This window comes from Ostrea edulis, chromosome 10, assembly GCF_947568905.1.
Source record: "Ostrea edulis chromosome 10, xbOstEdul1.1, whole genome shotgun sequence".
NCBI lineage: Eukaryota > Metazoa > Mollusca > Bivalvia > Ostreida > Ostreidae > Ostrea > Ostrea edulis.
The window spans coordinates 39,382,508-39,402,293 of NC_079173.1; the positions used below are offsets into that span (position 1 = coordinate 39,382,508).

Below are 19,786 nucleotides of genomic sequence, written 5' to 3' on the forward strand. Positions count from 1 at the left end.
TATATGTTTGTGTAGGAAAAAAAGTGGAGACAACGAACTGTGACCAATCTCATAGATCTTGCAACAAATACAAAATTAAGATTAGGACAAACATAAGGTGTCCTGGCTACACCAAAGTGGGATCTTGTGCTGGAAGGAGTAAGCATTGACTGTCCTAACCGTTGTGAGCTCTTTGTCGTGAACAGGTAAACAGAATATTTGGTATGAAACACGTCAGACAGCATTCGATCTAACGACAGGCAAATAAGATTATCAGAACGGCCATATAATTTGCGAAATGCTGACTTTAAATGAGAGTGCTGAACCCGCCATGACATCAACTTATTTGGTAGTAGCCTATCTCGATCTAAACATTGATCATACAAAGAACATGCTCTCGCGTATCGAATCAGTTGAGATATATTAACACCATATGCAGGTGATAATGGAATATTGCTACATACATATGGGACGATGACGATGGAGAAGTTGAGGTAATCTCGTTTGTCATGTTGTTAATTTGCCGTTGACATACATGTTTAGTAAAATATCCAAATATGAAGCATATATGGAAGACTCTGCTGTGTTTGATTTTATTCGAGTTTATATACACATCGAATCAATTGTGACTGAAAATGGCATTGTTAAATGTATAACAGAATGCACACCGTCAATATATCTAAGTGTTGAGTTAAAGGCCAAAGCAAGGGATTCTTTTTTCTTATGTAAAATCTCTTGCATAAATTCTGTCTCATAAGAATACAAAAAAGGGATATGCATGTGTTGTTTTATTTATCCAAGCATTTACAGTATATATCAGTAAATAAGACATGTTCTACCTTCCATTGGATCTCAACATGTATTAAGACAGGTACCGTCGTATATTTCAGGATGTATGTTAAAAATATGCATACACACTGCGAGATAAGTAAACGATGACAGATTCAAAACAAGTAATCACTCTGCGCTGAAAGGTGTTGAATTTCTAATATCCTCTGATGTGTTTCTATCATGAAGTTTCTCATGATCGTCGCCCATCTTTTTGACCCTAAATGATCCTGTGGGTATACTTCTAGAACTCTTTATGGAGCCTGCTGCGCCGCTGCGTGCGCTTCGAGCACTCCGTACTGACATTTGAGTTTTTCTTTTGAATGCGTTTAGTTCCTTTCTCTTTTTTCTTTCAAAAAATCCACACTACATTAAAAGAACAATGAAAAAAAAGTTTATAAACAAATTACTTTAGCAGATTTTAGGGTACATTATAGTAAAGACAAAATGGTTTTCTGAGATAGTACACAGTGTAACCAACGTACTAGATGTTCACGGTTTTGAAGGAATACCTTAATGTGATTGAAAACTGTCTTTAATGAAAGGTGAATGTAAAACTTATACGGTACCAATTTTGATGCACCAGATGCGCATTTCGACAAATAATGTCTCCTCAGTGATGCTCAAGCGAAATTTTGAAATCCGAAATAAAAATGAAGTTTTATAGTTATTTTAGGGGGAAACAGTGTGCCAAAAAATATAACGAACAGTGATCAACCTCATAACTCCTTTAAGCAATACACATTATCTTTTTAAAATCATCGTTAATAAATTTAAGGATACTCAGTAATTTGTCAAATGCTGATCAATGTGTATAATTCGATTACACAGTTTTGTCAAATGTCGATAAATGAGTATAAGTAGAGTAGATAAATGCAAATCGACAGGTCATCTCCCTTTTCAAATGAATGTGAAACTTGTAAGTTCACCATTTCATGAACCCACAACCTATCTATATAAAGTATTTAACTTTTCTTGTAAGCAAGGGTAGCAATGTCGAAAAATCTTAATTCGCTGGGTTCAATTTTCGTGCATTGCCAAGATCTTAGGTATGTTAATTTGTTGAGGTTTGAAAAATCGTGAGAAAGGCACATGTATATCCACGACATTGAACACCAGCGAAGGATGATAATTACACATAATATCGATAATCACTTGTCATATTTACCACATGAAACGAAGAATTCAATACCGTGAAATGAACTTAAATGACAATTTTATCAATAGTAAAATTTTATTGAACTCACGTACCTTCCATAGAACAATCCCAACAAAAATGAACAGTAAGATGCTTAAAATACAGGCCACAATGATAATCCAGAGATCTATTTCTTCTGCGGCCTGGTTAAAGGAGTCAGAGAGTAAAATATTCACCGACATCTGTTGAAAATGAATATTTAGACATCACTCTACTGTTCCTTAATAACTCTTGATTGTATAATATGCATTGAATTTTAGATCTAGAAAATGGCCGAGATTCTCCGAGATATACTTGTATTACTACTACAAGTAATCATGAACGGGCATATTTCATTCTTAAGGAAGTAAAATATAGGTTTATTTTATAAATGTCCATGTTTTACGGAAATTAAATCACACAACATCTTACCTCACTAGTGACGTTTTTAACAAAACGCAAAGGAATTCTGGTATCACGTGATGGGAACACAGTTGCTTGAACCACATATGTTAAGTAGGCCTTACCCTTCAATAATTGAATCATTTATATCATATACATGTATATGGATGAAAGGTGACTATAACGAACAGTGATCATTCTCATAAATCCCATAAGCAATACAAAATAGATAGTTGGGCAAACACGAACCCCTGGACACACCAGAAGTGAGATCATATGTCCAGGAGGACTAAGCATCCCCTGTTGACCGGTCACATGAATATCATCCATGACCCGTGGAATAAAATTTGTATATATCGATATTGAGTAATTATAGCATACATATTAATAGTGGATAATTATTACAACATCTATATCATATAAATCTATATTGCATCGTTATTAATACATAATTATATCGATAATAAACAATAATAGTACTATATGATATGTATCTATAATCATAGATTGTATATCATGAGGTGTAAGTACAGTTATCTTCACTTTGCCGTGTATAAAACGTGTACACCGTAACAATACTATAACAAAGGAAAATAGGCAATCGTTTTCATAATACTGTATACTGTATTTACAAAATCCAACTTAAATTCATTGAAATAGACCGCAAATTATATTTCCATTGTGGAGTATATACCCATTTGAGTTTAGTATGTTATAAGAGAAACATTGGTGGAAAGAGTTCAGCAAACTTCATGTACGGTTTTACCTTCAGCAACGGTGGGAGGAGTGTAGTATCCAAACGGAATGACAATGTGAATGTTCTGTTATCACTCTCTGTCGGTCGAACTTTATAAACGGTGCACTCCACAACAGCACAGTCATATTCGTGGTTCACTGAGTCACAGAACTGTAATGAATGAAATTAATATCAATTGATTTATAGGACTTACTCGTCCTCGACACCTTATTCCACCTCTGGTGTGTCCAGTGTTCCATGTTTGCCCAACTATCTATTTTGTATTGCTTATAGAGGTTATGAGATTGATCACTGTTCGTTATCTTCACCTTTCATAAGATTCATTATGAGATTGATCACTGTTCGTTATCTTCACCTTTATAGGGGTTATGAGATTGATCACTGTTCATTATCTTCACCTTTCATAAGATTCATTATGAGATTGATCACTGTTCGTTATCTTCACCTTTCATAAGATTCATTATGAGATTGATCACTGTTCGTTATCTTCACCTTTATAGGAGTTATGAGATTGATCACTGTTCGTTATCTTCACCTTTATAGGGGTTATGAGATTGATCACTGTTCGTTATCTTCACCTTTCATAAGATTCATTATGAGATTGATCACTGTTCGGTTCGTTATCTTTACTTTTTAGTATACATATATAACATTCAAAATGAAAACGCACGATGTTTCATGCAACCACCGTTAATGATACTTTACTGCATTCAGTGACCGGTTGACAGGGGATGCTTACTCCCCCCTAAGCACCTGTTCCCACCTCCAGTATATTCCGGGGTCCGCGTTTGCCCAGCTCTTAATTCTGTATTCGTTATGAGATAGTTGTTCGTTATCTTCACTTTTTCATACTGCATTTATTACACCCTTCTGCCCCTCCCCAGACTTCATGGTGTAGCTAATTTTGCATGCTTGCAATAATTTGTTATTATGAAAGGTGAATATAACGAATTGTGACCAATCCCAGAAATCCTATAAGGAATGCAAACACGGACATCTGCATATACCAGAGGTGATATCAAGTGCTTAGGAGGAGTAAGCATCCCCTGTCGACCGGTCACATTCGCCATGAGCCCTATTATCTTGATTAGGTATCTATCTTTTCAAAGCAAATTAAACTATCGCCATCTAAAAGAACGAAATGGACAACGTAACAACAACCGAGAAAAATACAACCAGAGATGGTCCTATAGTTTCCTATATAGGACAATTACTTCAGGATAATAAAAGTACCAATAAGATATCTACACATTAATTCACGTTATGAAACATTTTCCTCGTGGTAGGTAAAATATTTGGAGTACTGTTTTTATTTAAAGAACTGTATATACATTGTATTTTTGCTCATCACAATAGGAATTAAAAGCACGACACGCAATTTAGTACACAATGTACATACCAATGTTTGTGATGTCTCAGATCGATGTAACAGGGGCTGTAACTGGAAAGTATTCCGAAATGATACGCTCTCTGAGGTTCTCTGTCGTTCAGGGTGATACTTGATAATGCATTTATCTCCATTATTTGATGGCATTGGCTTTAAAGGAAGGTGGAGAGAAAAATATGATATGAATGCATTTATTTTCATCATGGAGAATACTTCACAGCTACAAATTTCACCTGTACGTTCATACATGTTGTAAATTTTGCACACTCATACACATGCGCATAAATTGTTGAAGATGATTGTACCACTGAGTTGTTTTGATCTATGATGATGTTGTCGGTATACTGTACTGGGAAGGCAAAATACACAAGAGCCGCGTCAATCGGGGACGGTCCGTCATTGAACAAAGTGTAGGTGTTGGTGAAGTGTATGCTAGTGTTGGTCGCGAGAATCTGCTCATCAGATGAGGAACTAAAGAAAAGATGTACATGTAGAATGTAAATATTATCTTCATGAAAAAGGTGAAGACAACAAACAGTGATCAATCTCATCATTCCCATAAAGAATACAAAATTAGGAGCAGAAACAAAAGAACCCCTGGGCATAGCAGAGGTGTGTTGAGGTGCCTAGAAGGAGTAAGCATCCCTTGTCGACCGGTCACATCCGCGCCGTGATCGCTAATATCGAGAATTACAATTTATCATTAGAATATAGCGTTGCGTCAAACTTAAAACCTTTGGTATAGGTAGCAACTGTTCCTTCGTCAAATGCGCGTCATCAAAAGTGAACATCGTGGATCGTGACCTTAAATTTTTTAATGGGCGTTAGAACGATGAAGAGCCTTCACTGTTATACAGCCTGAACTCTGGACATCTATGGGTTTTGGTGCTATTTCACCTAGGGTTGGTAACTTCCTTTATGTATAGAAAATTAGAAAGGTACCTAAGACAACAAACAAAGCACTAGGAGGTTTTATAAAATATATTACATGGACGGAATTTAATATATTTTACATATATATATACATTATCAGAAAACATTGAAATATATATAATTCCAATGTTATTTATTACAAGTGTTTTGATTGGACAAAAATTAAGCTGAACAAGAGTTTATACATCAATAAATCCGAAAACGCGATGTATTCATACACGCCTGAAAACAAATAACATAGTGCGGGGAAACTATTCAAATTTTTGCAGTTGTTAATGAAGTGAATGAATTGGAATTATAAGAATCAAACATTCTTTTTGAAGAATTTATCGATGTGTAAACTCCGGCCATTTTACTCACAAACTTAACATAAAAGTGCTTCGCACTTCAAAAAGAATGTTTAATCCTATAATATATATATCTGTAAAATATATTACAGTATATTGTGATATTTGTATTCTTACACTTTCAGTGACACATCCGTCAGCAAACTAAGTTGTACGTCTTCTATATCCTCGTTGTCTTTAGAATCTGTGTCGTGATTGGTAGAGGCTGAACTGGTAAAAGTCAAAATTGGGGAAGTGATCAATTCCGGTTTCGAAATCATATCTTTCGAGATGTAGAAGAAAATTGTAATATTAACCACCATGTGAGGGTAAAATGGATCATCCAGATAGCAAGAAAGGTCCGATTCGTCGGATGAAGAAGTGATTAATGTACAGGTAATCCTCTCCGAAAGAATTTCCATTTTAAGTCCAGAATATGCAAACACTGTGGGATATCGAATCTTTAGCCATGTTCGAAAAGAAGGTTCTCCAAAATTTCTTAAGACAATGTTCAAGCTGACGTCTTCATCTCTCCCGATCGCAAACTTAGTCTTGTCTATAGTTGACACAATATTTAAATTGGAGTAACACATTGTCATTGATTTGCATCCGGTATCGAATGAAACCTGAAAGCAATAATTGTACAGCAACACGATTAAAAGAAAAATAACTCGATTCTGAGATCGAACCCCTAGCATCATAATTCACGACTTTTTTTTTTATCATTCTTTATGGTTCCAAACATTGACAAGTACAGTTAACTCTCAAATTATTACTACTCCATTCAATGTCATTTTAACTATACCGACACGTTTTCTATCAGGATTAGTTTTCGTGCCATATAAATCTTCCGTTGAAATGCCAAAGTTGTTCACCCTATTATTTGATATTTATCAACAACTATATAATCCGTTTACCTGAGTAAGAACCTTGGTAGGTGCATTTCTTTGAAAAATGGCTCTGACTTTTGACGGGACAAATTCTGTGCTTAACATGTAATTTATCTCCATAACTATCGGTTCCTCGATCGCCTCGAAAAATTGCCGATCAATAATCTGAAATAATCATTCAATATGAAATGATATATACCTACGTGATAAATAAATTATGCATCGTTGATAATTTTCTTTTCAGAGGTCATAGTCTGTTTTTATTTGTATATGCATACATATCAAATCAGGGAATGACGTACATCGTTCAAGCATTCCGCATAAACGTTGCCGTCAGTGTTATAATGATTACGAACAGAATGATAATACAACAGTCAATAAAGGATTAGTAGTGGTAACGAACAGTCAATACAAAAAAAGTAGCAAACACGGAATTCTGGGCACACTAGAGATGGGATAAGCATTCCTTGTCATATCTCCTGTCATCCCTACATCTTCATCAGGTAAATATGATAATATGTGGTCATATTCGGTATTTAAAGAACGGCCAAACAATTTGCATGAACCACAGACAGCATTCGAACTAATAAAAGGCTTTATTTGCTAAAATAAGAACATATTAGGGTATTCCAGCATTATATTTTATATGTACTTACAAGAGTTCTTAGGGTAAAATTCAGGCAAGTCTTCTCGTAGGAGAATATTTCTAATAAAGACATATTTGCATTATCCTGCTGCCTTCCATCATCAAAAGACACCCTCGGTTTTCTACGATTGGCGTCGGATGAAATTCTCAAGTCAATATCTGAAATGGAACAGTCAATAATCTATATGATAATGTTTATCTATAGCTATTATTGTACACAAACAAAATTAATGAAGGAATGGAATATGCGCTTTGCATTAATTGTCATCTAAGCGCATATCGTTCATTTTTTATCTTAATAATTGTTTATTATTGAATAGTAATTACACCTAGGTTATTTTTTCCATATCCTACTATTAGGGTGCTTTGTAAATATAACAGTTTAAATAGACCAAGTTTGTTAGTCAGTGAATGTTAGTTCTCAACTTACACGTCTTGTTGATGCCCTCACCGGTGAAATTAAGACAGACATTGAAAATAAAACATGGGTTAGTGGATCCAGGTATTTGACAAATGGATCCCTTTGAACTAATTGGTACCGGGTCAGTTACAACGCTGACGGAAATTTGGACATCTATCACTGGCCTTGCTCGAAGAACAACGACATTGTCCGATTTGTATGCGCCAACTGCAAAATCTAAAGAGGCCTTTCTAACGTAATCTTTAATGTTAATCTAAATCAATGTGTAAATAGCATATTTCGAACAAATCAATTTCTTAAAGAAAGCAGTAGCATATTTCGAACAAATCAAATTCTTAAAGAAAGCAGTAGTATTATTGGTCAATAGGGAAACGATGAATCGGCGACCAGCTTCAGTGCCGCTTAATGTCATCACATTTTATGTACTGATGTAAACGATGCAAACATTCTGATTCTTGAAATGGACAGGTGGTCCTATATATATATATATATATATATATATATATATATATATATATATATATAATTTAAAAAAAAGATACACGAAGACGTTTAGTAAAGCTTTAGCGCTTTCATTTCAAATCTTCAGAAGCTTTACATTCTCTCTCTCTTTCTCTCTCTCTCTCTCTCGTTATTTATTTTAAAAACTTTTTAAAGCAAATGTGTACTGTTAACTTTTCAATGACACGGTGTATATGTATGAATTGGTCGTTTATTTTCAGTTTTGTTGTAGTTATCATGTATATTCAATTTTGTTATAATGCTATAAGATATATGTCTTTCGCAATGAAGAATTTTAACGTATATGTAACAATGGATTCCGCGCTGGAAAAAAGATTCCCATCTGTACGCGGCGAAAAGCTTAGATCTTTACGATCCGCACTGAGTTAGCATCTGTCCGTCGCACTGTGACGTCAAATGCTTTGACGGTAACGGATGAACATCACGAGTGTTGTATATTTCATTTCTTGCCACTAAATGTGCCTATGTCTTATGTTACTATGATATAAATAAATGTCAAACTGTATTTTCTGTAATCATCTAAGTACACTCCATACAAGCAAAAAAAAAAAAGATGGAAGCAAGGACTGCTAATTAAATATTTTCTGGCTTAATTTCATAGTGATATATACAAATATGAAAGCCCTAAAAGTGAGGGAATTGCAACTTTTGCATGATGTTCAAAATATTACCCCTTCCTATATAACTATAAAACCCCAAAACCACCATTCATTTGCACTTCATTAAAAAAAATCATAGGAATAAATTATAGTGGATAGGTAAATTTGCATTCATTTTACTTATAAAAACATTTCATTTCCATCATTTGGGGGCGGGGGCGGGGAGTTAGTTTGTAACAAGTGTTTTCAAAGTGTAACAGTGTAAATCGAAAGACTGTCATTATGAGACAGTATTCTCCCTTTTCTACAAAAGTGATGATTATATAAGAATACCCCGTCAGAGAATTGTATTACATTTCTCTTCTGTTTGTCCTTATCTTTCCTATTTGTGAATTCTTGTTACAAAGATGTCTATTTTTTATTCTCATGAAATACCCAATATCCAATTGTGGATGAGCTTCGTTAAAGTCCCATCCAAATAAATATCAAAGCAATATTTAATCGCACAAAGGATAGGAATAGGAAGGATAGGAATAGGAAATAAAGATAAAAGATCTTGTATTCCTCTTACCATTGTACTCATTACCATCCAGATCCTCGCCAAATTTGGAAATGTAGTACCCAAAACCAGATAATCCCTTTCTAATAGATCTAGCTGGAATTCTTTGCGAAAACGTGTTTTCTATTGTGGGTTTGTTTCCATTGAATATATACACAACTCCCATTCCATCCTCGTACGGAGCGCCTACTGCAATGTCTGAAAATACCCGGTCATCCCTGATTAAGCATGTGGGTTATCATTGGCTATTTTTAAATTCCTATCTTTTCATAATCCACAGCTTGCTAGATGGCTAGTAAGATAGTGTGGAAATATTGAACCGATCCATAGAAGTATACCGTTTATGTCGTCTTTGTTCAAGTCTCCTACGCTGGAAATCGCGGTTCCAAATCTAGATCCAAGAGTTTCTGCTCCATGAAGTGTTTGTGAGGTTTGTTCTATGAAGGTCTGCAAAATATGAAAGAGAAGCACGTATTACATGTTTCCGTATGCAAAACATGAACGAGAAACATGTTCTTTGTTTCAGTAGAACCTAAACCTTATGAAAAGTTCTAAACCCATTAATCGTCTTTGTTTAACCTTGAAATAAGTCCCTTACGGTCTGAAAATATATCTTATAACTTATATTGTACATGTATATGAGATTCTTTTAATCAAAGTACTGAATAACGCTTAAATGTGGCAATTTTAACATTTACATGAAACACATGGCCCTGAGTTTGGCAACATTGAAAAGGTGTATTGCTGTTATTTTTCCTAACAGTTTTGAATAATATGGAATCGAACACAAATTCGATTAAAAGAGGAAATAAAAACAAGAAGATCATGTATGTTTATTATAATCAGCAAATAGCACAGGTGAGTGAATAGATTCGTTCTAAAAATGACAAGCTCTGGTTCCAGTTATTGAAGGTTTAACCAATTTGCTTCAGTAACACAGCATGTAAGCGGAGTTGGACCGGAAGCGCATGTAAATGGATTGAATATCTACTGATATGATTAATCACATCAATTTTCCATTCACGCTAAGCGCTTAAAATTTCTAAGTTATTTTAATCAGATGGATTTGAAGACTGATGAAAATAGCTATTAAATGAGTGGGGTTATATAAGAGACGCTCTTATACATTTGAGCTATGAACTGAATATATTTGGATTGAGGTAAACGAATTTACCGCTGTCGTTCCGGTTCCATAAAAAATGTGTACAACACCAACATCGTATACTATTTTGTTTCTGTCCGTCTCATTTAGGTAAGTATTTGGTGCCCCCACCAGGATATCGTCGATGCCGTCATCATTTATATCAGCTATTACCAGTGTCTGCCCAAAGCCACCACCAATCTGTTTAGATCAAAAGATGTACAATGAGAATTTGATACACTTAAAATACACATTCTCTTTCTAAATTACATATAGTTGATGTTAAAGGGTTTCAACAGTCTGATTCAAAGTCAGCATTTCGCAAATTATATGGTCGTTATAATAATCCAATTTGCAAATACAAGCTATGACTGGGTTGAATGCTGTATGAAGTGTTTCATACCAATTATTACACCGTTCTTTACAAGCTGATTTTGACTATGGATTGAATACTCCATTTATATATAGATCACGGCGTGTGAGGCAGGTAAACAGGGGATGCTTACTCCTCCTAGACACCTGATGTCACTTCTGGTGTGTCCAGGGTTCCATGTTTGCCCTTCTCTTAATTCTGTATTCTTTTTAAGACATACATATGATCATTGTCCGTTATCTTCACTTGTTCATTTAGTTGAATGAGTTCATATATCAACAAAAATATACAACATATTGTTACATGAATATCATCAGATCAAGATGTCATTACGCATCTATGTATTTTCCAAAAACAACTTCTTAAATAAAGGAAGTTTCCAAGCACGTGCATTTAGAAACGTCTTTTAAAATGTGTGTGAGTATGTCGGAGGAGAAGTTGGAAGCTGACTTGTCTAGAAATATTTCTTAATTAGCAATAAAAATATTTTGTCTGATTTTCAAAACCATGCTACGAGTAAAAATGTCTCATTCATCCCTAAGCTACGTTTTCTTTAAAGCAGTGTTTGCGAGGTATTCGAGCGATCATCCTTTTCGTTGTGGATTCAATTTACAACTTCCAACATTTCATTATTCTCATTCAGTAAAGTCAAAATTGAGTGGTAGTAGCACAGCATTTCTTAACTTCCCCTCCCACGTCTACGAGTTTCATACAAAAACAAATTTGAATTGTGAAATAACAAAAAACCACCAGTTTCATGGAGGAATATCTAGCTGTCCATAAATAACAAATCCTTCAGAGAATCAAATTTTAACCAGAAAACATATTTCACATTTGGAGAGTATCATATAAATAATATTAATTATATTCCAAATAGGAAGCAACCTTAGAAGATAAATCAATCATATTTGCCAATGGGAAATATAAAACCGTACACGATTCCGTAGAATTAATCATTTTGCACATGAAAAAAAGTAAAATCGTGTACGATTTCAAAGAAATTTATTGAGAAGAAATGTTAAGATCACGTTGGAGATAAAATCATCTTTTGAAATTTTAATCTTTATGGTCGACTATTTGACTTGTCATCGAATGAATGTCTTAAAACAAGAGTAATATTTCATGCTCTGTGACGGCCTCCGTTGAAGCGGTAGTAGGTCAGAGTGTAATACATGTCGATAAAAGAAATTGGCTATTTGAGTTTTGTACATTTTTTAGATAACAGACCCAAGAAACACATGAAAACATCAATTTAAATTGTTTGAGACTACATTCTCTATGATAAACCACTAGTTTACATTCTCTATGATAACCATGAATTCACATTCTCTGTGAAAACCATGAATTTACATTCTCTGTGAAAACCATGAATTCACATTCTCTGTGATAACCAAGATATTACATTCTCTGTGATAAACCACTAGTTTACATTCTCTATGATAACCAAGATATTACATTCTCTGTGATAACCAAGATATTACATTCTCTGTGATAAACCACTAGTTTACATTCTCTATGATAACCACTAGACTGGTAGCCAATATTTCCATAAAAATCAAGACCAAGAAAAGCAAGACTATATTTGGATTTGCGAGTACAGGTAATTAAAATCGAATTAAAAGAAATTGAATATGCTACAATTTACCTGTTGACCTTCTATCAGTTTTACCAGTTGTTCTGTTACACCGTCGAATGCCATGATTGAGAACTGTCCGGAAAAAAGGAAAGCATACAATAAGTGTTATAGATTGCTGACAGTTATCAAGTGTTATTTACTGGCTAAATTGATGAATAACATCAGCAACTGTTATCTACTATCTGAGAATCTACAAAAACCATGGCATATTGGATCTTTATATTGGTTGGTTACATTGGATCTTTTTATTGGTTGGTTACATTGGATCTTTTTATTGGTTGGTTACATTGGATCTTTTTATTGGTTGGTTACATTGGATCGTTTTATTGGTTGGTTACATTGGATCTTTTTATTGGTTGGTTACATTGGATCTTTTTATTGGTTGGTTACATTGGATCGTTTTATTGGTTGGTTACATTGGATCTTTTTATTGGTTGGTTACATTTCCCATACCGAACCAATCACGCCATTTTGATTGCTAAAGCCAGGGGCCCCAACAACGTAATAAAACCCGGATCCGCCAAAGCTGCCAGAGGCCACACTGTAACCTGGAGACGAAAAATGAAAAATTATAGCAGTCCATGTTGGGTTTTTTTAAACAGGAAAGAAAACAATCATCGGCACTTACACCACAATTCCTTATCCATTACATTTCAAACAATAGATCTTTTACAGTGAAATATTACATTTTCGATAGGCACGCCGTTGTTTTGCGACACAAGAATTGAAGCATGTATTCCTACTTACCAAAGTACGACCCTGACTGATAGGTCGTGAACAGGTCAGACTTCTCGATGATAAACGGATGCGAATTCCGCATGTCTCCTGACTGTGCCATTGTGCCACCTTTTGTAAAAATATTCTTTTAAACTTTTTTGCACAAATTTTATATGATGTACCAATCTGAATCAATATTGCATACGGTTAATAAAGCTGTATATTTTTCTTGATGAGACAGAATTTCCCAAATTGCGTTCAGCAACAACAAAAACTTATTTATCAAATCATCAAATTAAAATGTAACTCATTAAAAAGATTAGCGCGAAGAATGAACAACGATATGCTAATCATTTCATTTTCATTACGTCATAATCGACTGTTTCTAAATAGGAAATGATTCTGTAATGGATGCCCTGCACATTCATGCCGGGAATTTTTCCATTCGAATTTAGTTTATAAATGACCTGACCTGTTGATGCGAGACCAGCATTAGGTGTGCCGAATATGGTATCGAAATTTGGATGCTGAAATTACAAAGATCATATTATGTACTCAGATCATCGTTCACATAAAACTTTCACAGAGACATACCCCCCCCCCCTAGTCTGACATTATCAAACTCTCCATCTATGAGATGTCATCCAAAATTTTCTATCAAAGAATGCTAATTTAGAAGTCATATGTACATTGGCGTGGACGTTGATTAAAATGTAAGTTTACCGGCGAGTCGGTGACGGAGAATCCTATCTCTGGGTCCCTGTAAACATCCGTCACCATGGACTGATTCATCCGGAACATGTTAAGCGTGGTTTCATTTAGGTCGTTTCTATTTCTAAGCTGGAAACAGTTACCAGCTAATTGGTAAGAATCTGTATTGAAGTCACTGGGGTTAAACAAACGCAAGTTTCTCCACCTCGGGGCACATATCTGTATAAAAGTAACATGTAATCAATCGGGTCTACTTTCAACACAGAGGACTTTTGCTCTCCATAATGCATTTTTAAAAATATATAGATATAAAGAGAAAGGTTATTCAAGATACATACAATGTATTCTACATAAATGTAATCTATCAATGGAAAAAGAGATGCATTTTTGTTTCGTAAAAATATTCCTAACTTGGATCCCAAAACCATTGCTATGTTGTAGTAAACATACCATGATGTGGCAGATGACGAATAAAGTAATGCGGGGTGCGATTTCTTGGGCATGACATGACATATGTAAGATATGAAATGGTCATTCTATAAAAATAAAAGACAAGTTGCATTCAACAATATTTGTCAGTCTGATACGTCTATTGTTTCTGTTTCAACGTAAAAGAACTGAATCGTGGCAGCTCAGTGGTAGAGCGTTTGCTTCGTAATTGCGAGGTCGTGAGTTCGAGCCCCGCTCAAACCCTAGGCGTTAAGATTGGTAGTGATTGCTCCTTTGTCATTCGAAGTAAGAATCATGGGTCTTTCGGAAATTACCTTAAACACGAAGGTACCGTGTAGCGACAGACGTTGGCAAATTAAAGAACCCTCACTACTACGGGGCATATAACCTAAATTTGTGGTACTTCACCTAGAAATGGTGACGTCTCAATGAAAGACGAAGATAATGATCAGTGATCAATCTCATAACTGCTATAAGCAATACAAAATAGAGAGTTGGGCAAACACGGACCTCTTGATATACCGTAGGTGCAATCAGGTGCTTAAAAGGAGTAAGCATCTCCTATCGACCGATCACATCCTCCGTGAGCCCTATATCCCGAGCAGGCAAACGGAGCTATAATATGAGTGAAAAATTCTCGACAGGATATAAAACAAACAATCAAGCAAGCAATATTTGACACCAACCCGATAAGAGCATGGATTATTTGTATGGATTAATTCAGTATATATCATTTAAAAGCTATATTATGTGCATGTATGTAAGTAGTGTTAGGAGAGGTGCTGTTTGTATTCGTTATACCTGTACAATTCTTACCATCACAGATTTGCTGGGATCTTTGGGAACATGAATGGTTGCTCCCAGAAGTTGTTCCCTCTGCTCGAACACTCCTTCAGGTTTGTCTCTTCCAGTAGATTCTATCAAGTTAGATGATGATTATAAGATGTTTGATTCGTAAGGGAGGAAGTGTTTGGAGTTGACAATTATTTTTGCTATTGTCTTTTCAAATTCGATTTTTGTTCAAACGCAAACATGACCGTCAGATGGAGAGAGAGAGAGAGAGAGAGAGAGAGAGAGAGAGAGAGAGAGAGAGAGTAACGGACGTTTTATTGCAAATTCTGCCCTTTATAAAATATTTCATATGCAACGTGTTTCGTATATAATCCTCTTAAATTTACGTCAAATAACTGTATCCTATTTCCATTCTCAATGACCGTGCAGCGTGTGACAGCTTAGCTAGAATTTCATTGTCATGGAAAGCATATTTTTTACTTGCCTACATTATTTACAATGCACATGGCCGTCTAGCACGCTGTATCACAGAGACCTAGAATAACGTGTGTATATCTCAAGTAAATAAAAGGTAGAAACTGACTATAGAATAACGTGTGTATATCTCAAGTAAATAAAAGGTAGAAACTGACTATAGAATAACGTGTGTATATCTCAAGTAAATAAAAGGTAGAAACTGACTATAGAATAACGTGTGTATATCTCAAGTAAATAAAAGGTAGAAACTGACTATAGAATAACGTGCCACGTGTATATCTCAAATAAATAAAAGGTAGAAACTGACTATAGAATAACGTGTGTATATCTCAAGTAAATAAAAGGTAGAAACTGACTATAGAATAACGTGTGTATATCTCAAATAAATAAAAGGTAGAAACTGACTATAGAATAACGTGTGTATATCTCAAGTAAATAAAAGGTAGAAACTGACTATAGAATAACGTGTGTATATCTCAAGTAAATAAAAGGTAGAAACTGACTATAGAATAACGTGTGTATATCTCAAATAAATAAAAGGTAGAAACTGACTATAGAATAACGTGTGTATATCTCAAGTAAATAAAAGGTAGAAACTGACTATTCAGACCGACTTATGATTGATTGATTGTTTTCCGCCACACTCAACTATTTTTCAGTTATCTGATGGAGCCCAGTTTTTTATTGGTGGAAGAGAGAACCCAGATACAATGTACCTGGGAAGAGACCACCGACCTTCCGGTGGAACTTTTTCACTTACCGGCGCGAGCAGGATTCGAACACGCGCTAACAGAGGTGAGAGGCCGTGTGATTTGGAGCGCGATGCTCTAACCACTCGGTCGTGAAGGTTCCTTTGAACGACTTATGAAGGTGATCGGCGGGTAAATGCCTAATATTCAAGAACCATTCGTTCTATATTTCCCTTTTTCAGTAGTTGGTGGGGACATTTACATAAGATCTATACATGCTATCTACACTTCGTGTGTCTATGGTTGGTCACACGATCCTAGGAGATCTGGTTCCAAAAGTTACAACCCTGGGTAAGGGTGGAAATAGGTATCTATATACATGTATAGTGACTATTTCTATTCTTGTATACATGCATTCCTTACAACCTACCAGCTGTCCTCAACTCATTTAAGATAGAACATGTGTCTTCTTCACCATTGAAACTAAGCTGACACGCATAAACATTTCCTGGATGAGGAATCTCGGGCTTGTCCGTGAAATTATCACGTGTAGCTCCCACCAGAATCCTGAAAATGGTTTCTTGTATGATAACTACATGAAATTTGATTCATTTAACATAGATTGTAGTAACGAAAGCATTATTTATACATGTATTAATTTCAGGCATACACTCCAGTTTTGAAAATACGCAAGCAAGTATGAAGTGCGACGCGTCACGCAGACATGTCTCATGGGTGTGTGGAACTAGCGTTAGTGCGTCATGCTGACATGTCTATGGGTGTGTGGAACTAGCGTTAGTGCGTCATGCTGACATGTCTATGGGTGTGTGGAACTAGCGTTAGCGCGTCATGCTGACATGTCTATGGGTGTGTGGAACTAGCGTTAGCGCGTCATGCTGACATGTCTCATGGGTGTGTGGAACTAGCGTTAGCGCGTCATGCTGACATGTCTCATGGGTGTGTGGAACTAGCGTTAGCGCGTCACGCTGACATGTCTCATGGGTGTGGGGAACTAGCGTTAGCGCGTCACGCTGACATGTCTCATGGGTGTGGGGAACTAGCGTTAGCGCGTCACGCTGACATGTCTCATGGGTGTGTGGAACTAGCGTTAGCGCGTCATGCTGACATGTCTCATGGGTGTGTGGAACTAGCGTGAGCGCGTCATGAAAATGAAGCTGGAGTGAGGCGTCGCATTGCAGGGCCGTAAATTACATGGAGGCGGAGGAGGCAGCTGCCTCCTCCAACTTTTGAGCCAAAAAAAATTAAAATTTAAAGTTCATTAGAATTTATGTTGTTTCCAATAACTAAGAACATGATACCTCCCTTAAAAAGCATACCAAATCTTTCTTTTAGAATGAGTTAGTCAAGTAACATCTTAGAAGGCCCTAGAATCAAGGATTTTGCACGAAACGTGTTCAGTGTGCACAAAATGTGCTCAGCGTCTGGGGGCCTGGGCGGCCCCCAGACCCCCGCCTAATTTCCTGCCTCCTCCAAATTGAAGGTTAATTTACGGCCCTGCATTGTACACCATACCTCCATGCATTTTTTTTTTTTAATTACATTTTGTATTTACGTTCTACTTTCATTTCTGGCGGACTTCCCAGTCGTTACAATATATGTATAAGAGCATCTTTTAACATTGTTTCTACTCATACTTGCCCCCAATATTTGTGTATATTTGTCATCTACTTGAAAAATAAATTTTCCAAACACACCTACATGTAGAGTTCTGTGTATTCACTTGTTGTTACAGTATAAAAAACCGAGCTTAGTCATGCATGCGGGATCGGGAGGGTGAAGGGGGGGGGGGGGTGACAATATATTCTTATTTTTACATGCAAAAAAACCCAGTTATTTTCACATGTAAAGTAAGATATATCGGTCCCCCGCTTTTTTAATACTATTGCATGGTAAGAATATACAAGGTTGGACTGTTGAATTGAACGATGTGGTCAAAAACGACCTCTACTATTCTGGATTTTGTAAAACTCAATTTCTTCCCCAGCTGTCCCACCCACTTTGATAATTCCCACCCACTTTGATAAAAGATTCCACGCTCCTACCGTATCAGTAAAATCACCTGATGCATGATTTGGAAACTCTACTGGTAGAATAATTTGAGAAATGCCAGTAAAAGTGGCTGAGTGTGGTGTAACTCTGATACTCATTTATTTATGCCTCATATACCTCTTACGAAATCCGCAGGGACGTGGAATTCCTATACCACATTCACATCCCCGTGTTAATTTCATGTATTATACATACACATACCTGTGTGACCGGGACACCTATATATTTTTCAAATAGATATTTCCATAATCAATTTTTGTAAAACTTTCAGAGGCGGATTCCACCATTTCAAAACAATATGTTATGTGTTAGAATACTACAAGTAGTGTTAAATGAATAGTAAAGACAAAATTAAGCCGGATGTTTTACTTAGTGTGGTAACGGTATTTTATAGATACACATCAATGTAAATCATTCACGCATTTAACCGTGTAAGGAATTTATGCATGTACATGTATTTGTTGATTTGTTTTGTCATTTAAAAGTTGAAAAAGATTGTTATCTGAAAAATGCAGTTTCTCCGCATATAGCATTGGATAGGTTCAGACAAAAGTGTATAACTGCATGCAAATATTAAAGAATTATCAAAAAACAAAAAAAAAAAAAAAAAAAAAACAACAACAAAAACCAACAAACAAATGTCGCCTAAATACCATTACACCCCTGGCACGTGTATAGAAAAACGATAAATGTACATTATTTACATAAATTACTGAAAACTTTCGAGATATTTGAAAGTTATCTCGTGTGTTTAAATGGGCGAGACCCATAACGAGATAAAAGTAGTACTTTACTTACCAATTATATAGTTCCGCTTTGACAATCTCTGCTGATACTCCAAACTGAGAACTTGGTGGTCCTTTGAATATTTTAGGAAATTCTGTATCGATATTGTATCCATAAATAAATCTATAGTCCGTCAATAGGAAAACGACCAAACAAGACGGACAAAGCACCATTATTATCAGTTTTATTGCCGTTAGGGATGGAGTAAAAATTCCGTTCAACGAACTAACTTCCACCACGGAAATGCTTTGTTTGTGTATCATATACAAGATCAGGCGAGGTGAAAGTATTTTTGAGTGTACAGTGTATACCATCAATGGACAATTTCCTGGAGGAGTAAGTAGATTTGAAAACAGGTTTGTGAAGTTTTCATTGAAATTCGGGAAAGAATAAAGTGCTTTATGAAAGGAAACAAGGGTTCATTACCACACTGTTTAATTGTTGTACATGCGATGCGTTATATATATATATATATATATATATATATATATATGTGTGTGTGTGTGTGTGTGTGTGTG

The 19,786-nt window shown here is 35.6% G+C and overlaps 1 protein-coding gene across 1 annotated transcript; it reads right to left on the reverse strand.

Moving 5' to 3' along the window:
• Positions 1-752: 752 nt before the first annotated feature.
• On the reverse strand, positions 753-19,519 carry LOC125666053 (integrin alpha-3-like). The gene is made up of 21 exons (XM_048899168.2): positions 19,281-19,519; positions 16,843-16,979; positions 15,271-15,371; positions 14,017-14,223; positions 13,766-13,820; positions 13,324-13,422; positions 13,030-13,124; positions 12,586-12,648; positions 10,601-10,768; positions 9,765-9,873; positions 9,439-9,624; positions 7,756-7,962; positions 7,336-7,484; positions 6,707-6,844; positions 5,928-6,415; positions 4,836-5,001; positions 4,543-4,680; positions 3,153-3,293; positions 2,417-2,512; positions 2,059-2,187; positions 753-1,173 (listed from the first exon to the last, which is right to left on the reverse strand). Exons 1-21 carry the CDS (start codon positions 19,439-19,441, stop codon positions 937-939), a joined length of 3,270 nt encoding a protein of 1,089 aa, XP_048755125.2. The 5' UTR covers positions 19,442-19,519; the 3' UTR covers positions 753-936.
• Positions 19,520-19,786: the final 267 nt, after the last annotated feature.

Excerpts from the sequence above, each read along its gene's own strand:
- LOC125666053 (XM_048899168.2), bottom strand. The coding sequence starts at position 19,441 with ATGGTGCTTTGTCCGTCTTGTTTGGTCGTTTTCCTATTGACGGACTAT. Across the intron at positions 6,845-7,335 it reads ATTTTACCCTAAGAACTCTT|ATTATTGATCGGCAATTTTT; the intron begins GTAAGTACATAT and ends TGATTATTTCAG. Across the intron at positions 2,188-2,416 it reads TTAAAAACGTCACTAGTGAG|ATGTCGGTGAATATTTTACT; the intron begins GTAAGATGTTGT and ends CATTTTCAACAG.